Source organism: Dromaius novaehollandiae, chromosome 24 (genome assembly GCF_036370855.1).
Source record: "Dromaius novaehollandiae isolate bDroNov1 chromosome 24, bDroNov1.hap1, whole genome shotgun sequence".
In the NCBI taxonomy this organism is placed as follows: domain Eukaryota; kingdom Metazoa; phylum Chordata; class Aves; order Casuariiformes; family Dromaiidae; genus Dromaius; species Dromaius novaehollandiae.
Window position 1 is genome coordinate 9608488 of NC_088121.1, and position 13979 is coordinate 9622466.

General features: G+C 59.2%; 1 protein-coding gene across 1 annotated transcript; it reads left to right on the plus strand.

Annotated features, from left to right (window-relative positions):
- The first annotated feature begins 1966 nt into the window (after positions 1–1966).
- RCC2 (regulator of chromosome condensation 2) lies at positions 1967–13293 on the plus strand. The gene is made up of 14 exons (XM_064497130.1): positions 1967–2149; positions 4774–4850; positions 5957–6310; positions 8927–9020; positions 9332–9475; positions 9558–9689; positions 9787–9875; positions 10168–10282; positions 11641–11807; positions 11895–12075; positions 12166–12271; positions 12518–12590; positions 12680–12757; positions 13009–13293. Exons 1-14 carry the CDS (start codon positions 2107–2109, stop codon positions 13111–13113), a joined length of 1758 nt encoding a protein of 585 aa, XP_064353200.1. The 5' UTR covers positions 1967–2106; the 3' UTR covers positions 13114–13293.
- The last annotated feature ends 686 nt before the right edge of the window (positions 13294–13979 follow it).

Below are 13979 nucleotides of genomic sequence, written 5' to 3' on the forward strand. Positions count from 1 at the left end.
AACCCCGGGATGGGCCGAGTGGAGCGCACGGATTTGGGTCCCCATAACCCCGGGATGGGCCGAGTGGAGCGCACGGATTTGGGTCCCCATAACCCCGGGATGGGCCGAGTGGAGCGCACGGATTTGGGTCCCCATAACCCCGGGATGGGCCGAGTGGAGCGCACAGATTTGGGTCCCCATAACCCCGGGATGGGCCGAGTGGAGCGCACGGATTTGGGTTCCCGCACCCCAGAATAAGCCGAGGATGCCAGCCAGCATTTTTCCTGCCGGATCCCCCCTCCCAGGCAGGGTTTTCCCTCCCTCCCGTTTAACCCTCTGCGCGCCAGGGCTGCCGCTCTGCTACTTTTGCCTCCGTTAACCCCGTCGCTCCCCCATACTCGGAGGGTTTTGCCACCTCCACTTTGCAGCAGGAGCTTCCCAAATTCCCAAGGAACGGGGACTTTTGACATCTGGAAGTTTATACACCCGAGCCGCTTGCGCCTTGCTCGAAAAGCCACGGGCTGCCCTTATCTCGCCGCTCAGCGCGGGGCATCGAGGCAGCTCCCCGGCACCTGGAGGTTTTCCCACCTCAACCCTATGGTTTTCTTTTCTTTTTAACACAGCAGGTGAGATAGGATTTTATCCCAATATATCGGCTTTCCCGAAGGCCCAACCATCCCCGGCAGCGAGGCTCAGCATGGGAATCATTTGCGGCATCGGGGAAGGGAGGAAAAGGGAAAAAAGAGAGTGAAAGCGAAAAAGGGAGGAAAAGGAAAAAGGGAGGAAGAGGGAAAAAGGGAGGAAAGGATAAAAGAGAGGAAAAGAAATAAAGGAGGAGAGAAAACGCAGAGGGTTGGCCAGCGGATGAACGTGCCGGGATGGGAACCGGCAAACAACGGGATCCGGATGGATCCGCGTTCAAGGCCGGTGACTTCTTTGGATGCCGGACACTATTGGGAATTTTCCCCTCTCGGCACCCCGGGATGGTCGGGGACCAGCCAGGCTGCTGCCCGTCACGGCCGGCGCCGGCTCGGCTTGAAAACACTAATTGCAACCAAATAAAACACGTCTGCCAGGTTATTGCACCCGAAACCGGACCAACCAGCCTGGCAAAACACCGACACTCCCTGGAAAATGCTTTCCTTTGAGTCACGGCGCTCGCTTTGTATATAAATAAATGCAATATATGAATGAAATCTCGTTTTGGGGCAGCCTTCGACCCAAAAACACGTCAGGAAAATGAACTTGCGAGGCAAGCGATGTCCACGTGCATGGGGCGTATTTAAAGATAACCGGTCCGTGCAAAAATATATACGTATATGTGCGTGCACGTGTATATCCATGTTTTTTATATCCGCATCCGCGGCCAGGGAGCCGGGCTGGGGATGCCCTCTGCTGGCATCGTCCGGCACGTCGGAGCGGGATACCCCGGCCACGGGGCTTCGGGATGCAAGAAACCCACCGGAGCTAGTTTTGCTCATCCTCCTGCTTCACCCTAATTTATGCAGCTGCAACGGCAGCTTGGAAAGATTTTGCTTTTGAATTCAGATTTATTTTTCCCCACCCTAGCTCGTGCAAAGCTTCCTTTTGCAAACTTGGCCTTGGCCGCGTTTGCTTTCGCAAGCCCATCCCGGTGCATCCAAAACGCGACCCCCTGCAGCCGCCCGCTACCTGCATTTCTCCCGATTCCCTTGCAAAATCCCCCTCGCGCTTCCCCGGCGGGTTGTTGCAACCCGGAGCCGAAATCCGCCCCCTCGGCGCGGCCGAGGCCTTTCGAGGTGAAGCCGCCGGCCAACAGGCCGGACCAGTTCTTCGCTCCCCAAATCGTCTCGCCGGGGCGGCCCCAGGGAAACCGGTTCCTGCACCGGCGCGCCCGGATACTTGGGTGCAGAAAAAGGGGGGAAAAAACCTTCCCCATCCTCGGCCCCGGTTGCAGGTTTTGCTGCAAAACCACTTTTCCGGGTCGCAGCGGGAAGAATTCCCCGGAGAGGGAATTGGATGCAATTTCGAAGCGCAGGATCTCCATCCCTGGGGGGTTTTGGGTTTTTTTTTAAATAGCGCTGAAACTTTCTGGGGTGCCTGTGCAGCGCCTTGCGCATCGCGGCAGAGCCGGGACCGCGGAGAACGATGCCCCGGCGCGGGAATGGCAGTAATGAAGATGCCCAGCGGGGTCAGGCCCAGGTTTTGTGGAAAAAAAAGCTCATTTGGCAAGAAGGGGAATGGGTGCATCTGCCCCCCCCCCCCCCCCAAAAAAACGCCTTCCTTGCAAGAAGGTGAATGGGTGCATCTTTCCCCCCGGAAAAAAAAATCGCTTTGCAAGACCCTTCTTGCGTGCATCTTTTCCCCTTGCAGAAAAACTCTTCTTGCAAGATCCCTCTTCCGTGCATCTTTCCTCTTGGAAAAAAAAATATTCTCCTTGCAAGACCCCTCTTATGTGCATTATTCCCCTCTGCAAAAAAACTCTTCTTGCAAGACCCTTCTTGCGTGCATATTCCCCCCTGCAAAAGAAAAATCTCATTGCAAGACCCCTCTTGCGTGCATCTTTCCTCTTGGAAAAAAAATACTCCTTGCAAGACCCCCCTGGCATGCATCTTTCCTCCTGGAAAAGAAAATATTCATTGCAAGACCCTTCCTATGTGCATCTGTCCCCCCCTGCAAAAAACTCTTCTTGCAAGACCCTTCCTGCGTGCATCTCTCCTCTTGGAAAAGAAATTCTCCTTGCAAGACCCTTCCTGCGTGCATCTTCCCTCCTGGAAAAGAAAAATCTCCTTGCAAGACCCCTCTGGCCTGCATCTTTCCTCCTGCAAAAAAAGTTCTCATTGCAAGAACCCTCCTCCGTGCTTATTTTCCCCTTGCAAAAAAACTCTCCTTGCAAGACCCTTCCTGCGTGCATCTCTCCTCCTGGAAAAGAAATTCTCCTTGCAAGACCCTTCCTGCGTGCATCTCTCCTCTTGGAAAAGAAATTCTCCTTGCAAGACCCTTCCTGCGTGCATCTCTCCTCCTGGAAAAGAAATTCTCCTTGCAAGACCCTTCCTGCGTGCATCTTCCCTCCTGGAAAAGAAATTCTTCTTGCAAGACCCTTCCTGCGTGCATCTCTCCTCTTGGAAAAGAAATTCCCCTTGCAAGACCCTTCCTGTGTGCATCTCTCCTCCTGGAAAAGAAATTCTCCTTGCAAGACCCTTCCTGCGTGCATCTCTCCTCTTGGAAAAGAAATTCTCCTTGCAAGACCCTTCCTGCGTGCATCTCTCCTCCTGGAAAAGAAATTCTCCTTGCAAGACCCTTCCTGCGTGCATCTCCCCTCCTGGAAAAGAAATTCTCCTTGCAAGACCCTTCCTGCGTGCATCTTCCCTCCTGGAAAAGAAATTCTCCTTGCAAGACCCTTCCTGCGTGCATCTTCCCTCCTGGAAAAGAAATTCTCCTTGCAAGACCCTTCCTGCGTGCATCTTCCCTCCTGGAAAAGAAATTCTCCTTGCAAGACCCTTCCTGCGTGCATCTCTCCTCTTGGAAAAGAAATTCTCCTTGCAAGACCCTTCCTGCGTGCATCTCTCCTCCTGGAAAAGAAATTCTCCTTGCAAGACCCTTCCTGCGTGCATCTCTCCTCCTGGAAAAGAAATTCTCCTTGCAAGACCCTTCCTGCGTGCATCTCCCCTCCTGGAAAAGAAATTCTCCTTGCAAGACCCTTCCTGCGTGCATCTTCCCTCCTGGAAAAGAAATTCTCCTTGCAAGACCCTTCCTGCGTGCATCTTCCCTCCTGGAAAAGAAATTCTCCTTGCAAGACCCTTCCTGCGTGCATCTTCCCTCCTGGAAAAGAAATTCTCCTTGCAAGACCCTTCCTGCGTGCATCTCTCCTCTTGGAAAAGAAATTCTCCTTGCAAGACCCTTCCTGCGTGCATCTCTCCTCCTGGAAAAGAAATTCTCCTTGCAAGACCCTTCCTGCGTGCATCTCTCCTCTTGGAAAAGAAATTCTCCTTGCAAGACCCTTCCTGCGTGCATCTCTCCTCCTGGAAAAGAAATTCTCCTTGCAAGACCCTTCCTGCGTGCATCTCTCCTCCTGGAAAAGAAATTCTCCTTGCAAGACCCTTCTTGAGTGCATCCTTCGTCTTGGAAAAGAAATTCTCCTTGCAAGACCCTTCCTGCGTGCATCTTCCCTCCTGGAAAAGAAATTCTCCTTGCAAGACCCTTCCTGCGTGCATCTTCCCTCCTGGAAAAGAAATTCTCCTTGCAAGACCCTTCCTGTGTGCATCTCTCCTCCTGGAAAAGAAATTCTCCTTGCAAGACCCTTCCTGCGTGCATCTTTCGTCTTGGAAAAGAAATTCTCCTTGCAAGACCCTTCCTGCGTGCATCTTCCCTCCTGGAAAAGAAATTCTCCTTGCAAGACCCTTCCTGCGTGCATCTTCCCTCCTGGAAAAGAAATTCTCCTTGCAAGACCCTTCCTGCGTGCATCTCTCCTCCCTGCAAGCAGGGGAACCCCCCCCCGCCCGCTCTGCCCCCCCCCCCGCGCCGCTCTGCCCCCGCCGAGTCTTCCCGGCCTGGAGATGGAGCTGTGCGAGCGGCGGAGCCGCCTCCTCCGCTGCCCCTTTTTTTTCCCTTCCCTCCTTTCCTGCCCGTACATGTGTTTCTGTTTTGTGTTGTAGCATTTGTGCTGGCGGCTCGTATTTACATTTTAAGTGCATCTGGTGGGTGGGCGCTCGGGGAGGAAAGGGAAAGAAAGAAAGAGAGGAGGAAAAAAAAAAAAAGAAAAAAACACACCCAAAACCCTCCTTTTTTTTTTTTTTTTTTTTTTTCCTGCAACAGGAAACACCACCAAAAATATTGCAAAGGCCCCGAGTTGTGGCTTGGCTTTATGCTGCACCCTTCGCCCTAAAAACCAGGTTTGCAATCGTGGCCGGGGGGGGGGGGAGAAGTTGGGGGGGGGTTAAGGGGAGGGGGGAAAGGGGGGGGTTAAAAAAAATAAGAAAAGGAGGAGGAAGGAAGGCGGATCCACGTGGTTTAACGGGAGACAGACAGAGATCCCATTGTTCAAAATCAATATATATTAAAAAATAAGGGGGGGGGAGTCGGAGCGCGGGGGGGGGGCGCGGGCTGGGCCCCCCCCCCCCGCAGCACCGCGGCGGCAGCGGCCGCGCGCGCGGCACCGGCTTCGCCTTGATTTATCCCGCCCCCCCCCCCCCAAAAAAAAGCCAAAAAAAGAAACAAAACCCAACCGATCCCCCCCCCCAATACCCCCCCCAACCCAGCAGACAAAAAAAAGGCCGCGGCGGCAGCCGGCAGCAAAACCCCCCCCCGAGAGCAGGTGTGGGGGTCCGCGGCCGCGGAGGGGGGGGGGGGCTGCTTTTTTTCCGCTTTTACCTCTTTTTTTTAATTTCGCTTTTGCTTTTTTTCCCCCCGCTTTTGCTCCCCCCCCTCGCTTTTGCATCACCCCCCCCGCTTTTGCAGCAACCCCCCCCAAGCTTTTGCATCACCCCCCCTCGCTTTTGCACCCCCCTCGCTTTTGCACCCCCCCCTCGCTTTTGCACCCCCCCCCGCTTTTGCATCCCCCCCCAAGCTTTTGCACTCCCCCTCGCTTTTGCATCCCCCCCCAAGCTTTTGCATCCCCCCCCCAAGCTTTTACACCCCCCCAAGCTTTTGCATCCCCCCCCCAAGCTTTTGCATCCCCCCCCCAAGCTTTTACACCCCCCCAAGCTTTTGCACCCCCCCAAGCTTTTGCATCCCCCCCCAAGCTTCTGCTTCCCTTCGCAGCGGGGCGGAGGGGGGGGGCGGCGCAGCAAAACTCACTTCCCGGCTTGCAATTTCTTCATTTCTTTTTATTTTCGGCCCGGGGGGGGGGGCTTTATTTATTATTTCCCCCCCCCCCCCTTAACCTTCCACGCAAAGCCAGGCCGAGTGCAACGGGGGGGGGGGGGGGGTTGCAATGAGGGGGGAATTAATGGTTTTTTGGGTTGTTTTTTTTTCTTTTTTTTTGGGGGGGGGGGGGAAGGCTCGCGCTCCGCCCGCCGGGGGGGTCCCAGCGATGCCCCGCAGGAAGGCGACGGCGGCGCCCTGGGAGCCCGGCGCGGGCAACGGGACGGCGCCGCGGCAGCGGGGGGGCCCGGCGGCGGCGGGGGGGCGGCGGCGGCCTCGCCCGGAGCGCGGCGGCGGCAGCAGCGGCGGCAGCAGCGACGAGGAGGCGCCGCGGGAGCGGCGGCCCCGCGCCGGCAGCCCCGGGGGGGGCGGCGGGGGGGGGGCGGCTGGCAGGCGGCCCCCCCGCGCCGGCCCCCCCGGCCCCCCCGGCGGCCCCGCGCGCGGCCAGGCCGTGGTCATCTGCGAGCCCGAGCACAGCAAGGAGCGTGTGGTGAGCAGCTGCGCCCCCCCCCCCCCCCCCCGCCGGCTTCTGCCCCCCCCCTTTGCGCCCCGATGTGCCTCCTCCCCCCCCCGCTGCACCCCTTCGTGCACCCCCCCAATGCACCCCCCTATTGCACCCCTTCATTGCACCCCCCTGTGAACCCCTTCATTGCACCCCCCATGCATCCCTTCGTTGCACCCCCTCAGACCCCTTCATTGCACCCCCCCATGCACCCCTTTATTGCACCCCTTTATTGCACCCTCTCCTGCACCCTCCAGTTAACCCCTTCATTGCACCCCCCTAATGCACCCCTTCATTGCACCCCTTCATTGCACCCCCCCCAGTGAACCCCTTCATTGCACCCCCCATGCATCCCTTCATTGCACCCCCCCAGTGAACCCCTTTATTGCACCCCTTTATTGCACCCCCTCCTGCACCCTGCAGTTAACCCCCCCATGCACCCCCCCATGCACCCCCCCATGCACCCCTTTATTGCACCCCTTTATTGCACCCCCATGCACCCTCCAGTTAACCCCTTCATTGCACCCCCCTAATGCACCCCTTCATTGCACCCCTTTATTGCAACCCCCCCATGGACCCCTTCATTGCACCCCCCCATAATGCACCCCTTCATTGCACCCCCTCGGACCCCTTCATTGCACCCCTTCAGTGCAACCCCCCCACGGACCCCTTCATTGCACCCCTCCAGTGAACCCCTTCATTGCACCCTCTTGCACCCCTTCATTGCACCCCCCAATGCACCCCCCATGCGCCCCTTCATTGCACCCCTTCATTGCACCCCCTTGTTGCAACCCCCACTGAACTCCTTCATTGCACCCCTTTAATGCACCCCCCATGGCCCCCTTCATTGCACCCCCCCCACGCACCCCTTCATTGCACCCCCCTGTGAACCCCTTCATTGCACCCTCCATGCATCCCTTCGTTGCACCCCCTCGGACCCCTTCATTGCACCCCCCATGCACCCCCCCATGCACCCCTTTATTGCACCCTCTCCTGCACCCTCCAGTTAACCCCCCCAATGCACCCCTTTATTGCACCCCTTTATTGCACCCCCTAATGCACCCCCCCAGTGAACCCCTTCATTGCACCCCCCATGCATCCCTTCATTGCACCCCCCCGTGAACCCCTTCATTGCACCCCCTTGGACCCCTTCATTGCACCCCCCTAATGCACCCCCCCATGCACCCCTTCATTGCACCCCTTTATTGCACCCCCCCATGGACCCCTTCATTGCACCCCCCTTCATTGCACCCCTTCATTGCACCCCCCCGTGAACCCCTTCATTGCACCCCTTTAATGCACCCCCCCATGCCCCCCTTCATTGCACCCCTCTTTGCACCCCCCCATGGGCCCCCTTCATTGCACCCCCCCATGCACCCCCCATGGGCCCCCTTCATTGCACCCCTCTTTGCACCCTCCCACTGCACCCCCTCTTTGCACCCCGTGCACCCCTAACGCCTGCCTTCGTTGCACCCCCCTCGTGCCCCCCCCGAGCCCCCGCTATACCGCTAAGGCACCCCCCTAGGCCCCCTGTTTTACCCCCCCGTTGTGCCCCCCCCGTGCACCCCTTCATCGCACCCCCCATGAACCCCCAAATTTCCCCCCCTCCATTGCCCCCCCCCCGGATTGCATCCTCGGCAGCCCCCCCTTTCCCGCGGGAGCGGAGACCCCCCGCTTTGGCCCGGCTCGTGCCGAGGGGAATCCGTAAAAATCCCTTTCGGGATGGGTTTTTTTGGGGGGGGGGGCTTAACCCCCCCAATTTTTTTTTTTTTTGAAGATTGACCCGTTTTGGGCAATTTTTACCTCCATGCCCCTCGGCTTGTTCCCCCCCCGGCAGCGGGGCGCTTGCACCCCCTTTTCCCACTTTTCCGAACCCCAAATTGCCCCGAGGCCGAACTGTATCCGTCCCCCCCCCCCCCTCGCCGGCGCGTCCGTCCGTCCGTCCATCCCGGCGCTCCGGCAGCCGCTCGGCTTTTCCGGCCGGAGTTTATAGCTCCCTCTAACTCCCTCCTGGGCGAAAAGCCGGGAAAACCGCTCCGGTTTAGCGCAAAGCGGCGGCGCCGCCGACGGATCCGGGTGGTTTCCCGGCGTTTTGGGGCACCTCCGCGACGGAAAAGCGGATTTAAGCCGCGTTTAGGCCCCGCTTTGGAGCAGCTTGGTGCATCCCGCTGCATCCCGGGGCCGAAACCTCCGGCACTTTTTTTGGCTAAAATAAAAAACTCGGTTTTTCCCGGCTCCTCTCCGGGCAAACTCGGCGCCGGGATATTTTTCCCCGGGAAAAACGGGATTTTGCAGATGGGCGGCAGCCCCGGGCGGCCGCTTTTCCCAGCCCGGCTGCCCCTTCGGGAGCTCGCGGCGCCGCCGGCCCTTTTCCGCCGGCGTTTCCCCTTCCTCCTCGGCGGCATCGTGCTGTCGCTCCTCGGATCGGGGGCCAAAAAAAACCCCCAATTTGATAAATTCGATTGATAAATGTGAGATCGGCTCGGGATGCGCGGGAATTTCCGCCCCCGTTTTCCCGCGGCCGCCTCAGCCCTGCAAACCCTCCTCTTCGCTCCTTCCTCCGAGGAAGCTGATGGTTTTTTTTTTTCCCTCTGCCCCTGGCAGAAACTGGAAGGCTCCAAGTGCCGGGGACAACTGCTCATTTTCGGAGCCACCAACTGGGATTTGATCGGCCGGAAAGAAGTGCCTAAGCAGCAAGGTGAGAAATACCCGCCGCGTCCTGCCCGGGGAGATGCCGCTGCCCGTCCCGAAGCTCCAGGAGCTCCTGAACTGCTAAAAAGCTGCAAAAAACCCCCCAAAGCGGCAGCTCGGGGCGCTTGATCCGCCCCGACGGAGCCGGGATGAGTTTGGGAACAGCGTCCGGAGGGCGACTCGCGTTTCGCCGCTTCGCGGCTCGTTCCGGGCCGCGTTGCAAAATTCACGCGTGCATCGCCTTTTTTTTGGTTTTTTTCCGTATGTTTATGTGTTTTTTTGGTTATTTTATATTTTTTTTCCCCGTTGCCGCCGCAGTCGCGTATCGTAACCTGGGCCAAAACCTGTGGGGGCCGCACAGGTACGGGTGTCTCGCAGGGATTCGGGTGCGGACGGTGGTGTCGGGCCCCTGCGCCGCTCACAGCCTGCTCATCACCGCCGAGGGCAAGCTCTGGAGCTGGGGTGAGCCGCCCCCCCCCGAAACCCCCCCCCCGTCCCCAAAAATGGGGTTTTTCGCAGCGGGAAAACTTGCTTTTTTTGGCAGGTCGCAACGAGAAGGGGCAGCTGGGCCACGGGGACAGCAAGCGCGTGGAGGCACCGCGGCTCGTCGAGGCGCTCGGCGGGGAGGCCGTCGTGCTGGCTGCCTGCGGCCGCAATCACACGCTGGCTCTCACGGGTACCGGGCCGGCGACCGGGGGGGGGAAAAACCCCCGTTTCTGCATCACCCCCATTTAAACCCATTTTTTCCCCCCCCCCCTCGGCCGGTTTCGCAGAGAGCGGCTCCGTCTTCGCCTTCGGGGAGAACAAGATGGGGCAGCTCGGCCTCGGCAACCAGACGGACGCCGTGCCCAGCCCCACGCAGGTGATCCGCCTCCTTCCCGCCTCCTTCCCGCGTTATTCCCGGCGGGAATAAATTCCGCGTTTCTTTTTGCCCCTTTTGCAACGTTTCCCGCAGCCCTGAGAGCGGAAAACCCAAGGTTTCGCCCCGGGAGACGGCGGGATGCAGCCCCTAATTGCTGGGTTTTTCCCCCCTTTTTCCCGGTTTTGCAAGCAAAATGGGAAATGCAATGGGGAAAATCCACCGGGGGGGGGTTGTGGGCTCTGGGGGGGCTCCGACCCCCCCCCCGGAGCCGCTGAGCGCCGGTCTCCCGCAGATCATGTACAACGGGCAGCCCATCACCAAGCTGGCGTGCGGCGCCGAGTTCAGCATGATCATGGACTGCAAGGGCAACCTCTACTCCTTCGGCTGCCCCGAATACGGCCAGCTGGGTACGGCGGGTGCCGGGGGGGAGAAAGGGGGGTTTTTTTCCTCCCCCCTTTTTTCCTCTCTTCCCCCCCTTTTTCCTCTCTTCCCCCCCTTTTTTTCCTCTCTTCCCCCCTTTTTTCCTCTCTTCCCCCCTTTTTTCTTCACTTTTTCCCCCCTTTTTCTCTTTCCCCCCGTTTTCTTTCCCTCCCCTTTCTTCTTCTTCCCCCCTTTCTTCTTTTCTTCTTCCCCCCCTTTCTTCTTCTTCCCCTCTTTCTTCTTCTTCCCCCCTTTTTCTTTCCCCCCTTTTCTTTTTCTTCCATCTCCTTTTCTTCCTTTCGTCTTCTTCCCCCCTTTCGTCTTCTTCCCCCCTTTCGTCTTCTCTTCTTCCCCCCTTTCGTCTTCTCTTCTTCCCCCCTTTCGTCTTCTCTTCTTCCCCCCTTTCGTCTTCTCTTCTTCCCCCCTTTCGTCTTCTCTTCTTCCCCCCTTTCGTCTTCTCTTCTTCCCCCCTTTCGTCTTCTCTTCTTCCCCCCTTTCGTCTTCTCCCCCTTTTCTTCTACTCTTCTTCTCCCCCCTTTCTTCTTCTCCCCCCTTTCTTCTTCTCCCCCCTTTCTTCTTCTCCCCCTTTTCTTCTTCTCTTCTCCCCCCTTTTCTTCTTCTCTTCTCCCCCCTTTCTTCTTCTCTTCTCCCCCCTTTCTTCTTCTCTTCTTCTCCCCCCTTTCTTCTTCTCTTCTTCTCCCCCCTTTCTTCTTCTCTTCTTCTCCCCCCTTTCTTCTTCTCTTCTTCTCCCCCCTTTCTTCTTCTCTTCTTCCCCCTTTCTTCTTCTCTTCTTCCCCCTTTCTTCTTCTCTTCTCCCCCCTTTCTTCTTCTTCTCCCCCCTTTCTTCTTCTTCCCCCCCTTTCTTCTTCTTCCCCCCCTTTTTCTCTCTTCCCCCCCTTTTTCTCTCTTCCCCCCCTTTTTCTCTTCCCCCCTTTTCTTTTTCTTCCATCTCCTTTTCTTCCCTTCTTTTTCTTCCCTCTCCTTTTCTTCCATCTCCTTTTCTTCCTCCCCTTTTCTTTTTCTTCCATCTCCTTTTCTTCCATCTCCTCTTCTTCCATCTCCTCTTCTTCCATCTCCTCTTCTTCCATCTCCTCTTCTTCCATCTCCTCTTCTTCCATCTCCTCTTCTTCCATCTCCATCTCCTTTTCCTCCATCTCCTTTTCCTCCATCTCCTTTTCCTCCATCTCCTTTTCTTCCCTTCTTTTTCTTCCATCTCCTTTTTCTTTCCCCCCTTCTTTTCCTTCCCCCCCACTTCCCCCCCTCTTTTTTTCTCCCCCCCCTTTTCTTTTTTCCCCCTTTTCCCCCCCCCCTTGTCCCCCCCCCGGTCTCACCCCGCTCCCCGCAGGCCACAACTCGGACGGCAAGTTCATCGCCCGGGCGCAGCGCATCGAGTACGACTGCGAGCTGCTGCCGCGCCGCGTGGCCATCTTCGTCGAGAAGACCAAGGACGGCCAGGTCCTGCCCGTGCCCAACGTGGTGGTGCGCGACGTGGCCTGCGGCGCCAACCACACGGTAAAAAAAAAAAAACCCCCCCCCCCCGCCGCCCCCCCCGCCGCCCCGCTCAGCCCCCGCCGCCCACCCCGTCCCCGCTCTCCCCAGCTGGTGCTGGACTCCCAGAGACGCGTCTTCTCCTGGGGCTTCGGCGGCTACGGCCGCCTGGGCCACGCCGAGCAGAAGGACGAGATGGTGCCGCGCCTGGTGAAGCTCTTCGACCTCCCGGGCCGCGGCGCGGCGCAGGTCTACGCCGGCTACACGTGCTCCTTCGCCGTCAGCGAGACAGGTCGGGCGCCGCGAAAGCGGGCGGGCGCGGGACGGCGCTCGCCTTCCCCGTGCCGGGTTTTGTTTTTTTTTAATCCCCCCCCGTTTGCAGGTGGCCTCTTTTTTTGGGGAGCCACCAACACCTCCCGCGAGTCCACCATGTACCCCAAAGCGGTGCAGGATCTGTGCGGCTGGAAGATCCGCAGCTTGGCCTGCGGGTAAGCGATCAGTTCCCCAAATCCATCTTTTTTTTTTTTTTTCCCCGGCATTTCCCCCCCCCCCCCAATGGAGCAGCGCGGCTCTGCGGGAAAGCGTCGCCGCCGAAGCCCGAATCTCCGCTTTTCCCACCCGAATGACGGCGGGGAGGGCGGAAAAGCCCCGCGGGGAAGGCGGCGCCCCTTTCCCCCCCCCCCCCGCCATGCGTCCCGCGGGATTTTCCGGCGACGGGCGCCGCTTCCCCGCAGGAAAAGCAGCATCCTCGTGGCGGCCGACGAGAGCACCATCAGCTGGGGGCCGTCGCCGACCTTCGGGGAGCTGGTGAGGGCCCGGATGGGCGCGGGGGGGGGGTTTAAGGGGGGGGGGGCAGCGCGGGGGGGGGGCTCAACGCCGGCCGCTCGCTCCCGCAGGGCTACGGCGACCACAAGCCCAAGTCGTCCACGGCCGCCCAGGAGGTGAAGACCTTGGACGGGATCTACACGGAGCAGGTGGGGAAGCGTCCGAAATATTCATGCTCATCCCCCCCCCCCGCAATAAAAACCACATTTTTTCTCCTTTTTTTGGCCAAAAAGCGCCCGGGGAGGGGGGTGTGCTGAGACCTGACACGCTCGAGACACCAGTGCAAGCACGCTGGCTGGGAAACCCGCCAAAGCGGCGCCTCTGGGAGGTGGAGGGGGGGGTAAAAAGCCGGGTGTGGGCCCCCCCAATTTTTTTTATCCCCCCCCCCCAACTCGCCCAGGTGGCCATGGGCTACGCGCACTCGCTGGTGATCGCCCGCGACGAGAGCGAAGGGGAGAAGGAGAGGCTGAAGAAGCTGCCCGAGTACAACCCGCGCACGCTGTGAGGCCCCCCCCCCCCCGCCGGCGCCCCCCCCCCCCCCCCCGGCCCCGGCTCGCCTCCCGCTTTCCAAAGCCTTGGCTCCTTCGGCACGTCGAAGACCTCTCCGGAGCGGGGCCTTTGGGCAGATGCAGGCTTTTATTTTTTGGCTTTTTTTAAAAAAAATTTTGCAATTTGTGGGGGGGGGGGGGGGGGGGGAAATGCGGGTCGAGCCCGGAGCGGAGCTGGATCCCCCCCCCCCGCCCCCCCCCCCGGCCGGGAGCAGGCGAAACCCTGCGAGACGCCGCTTTTCCCGCGGGGTTTCACCATCCCGCCGGGGCATCCTGCGGCTTGGGCACTCCGATTTTCGGGAACCCCCTGCTTTTCGGGAACCCTCCTCTGGGAAGGTCTCCTTTTCCCGCCGGGGGGGGCGGCTCTTTGCAAGGGATAACCCCCCCCCGCCCCCCCCACCACCACCGAGCCCGGCCGGGATCTCAGGACCGGGAGGAGGCTGCGACCCGGCCCCCCCCCCTTTCCCCCTTTGCCGGGAAACGTGGCGTTAAACAGCAGCGGGCAGCTCTTAAATTATAAAAAAATATATATATAAAAACGCCCGGCGGCCCCGGTGGCTTTTTTTTCTTTTCTTTCCTTTTTTTTTAATCTTCCTTTTTCCCGGCACCCCGGCCGCCCCCTTCCCTCACCGGGGGGGTCTCAGGTATGACGAGCGGCGCCCCGAAGCTTCGCCCAGGGTTTCGGGGGGTGGTTTTCTTTTTTTTTTCCCCCCCATTTTCCCGTTCCCGTCTTTTCTCGGCTGCCGCCTGCTTCTCTGCCCCGAGCCCCCGCCGCCTCTCGCACTGTGCTGCAGAAACGAGGTGCCTTTTCCGCGGAGGCGAC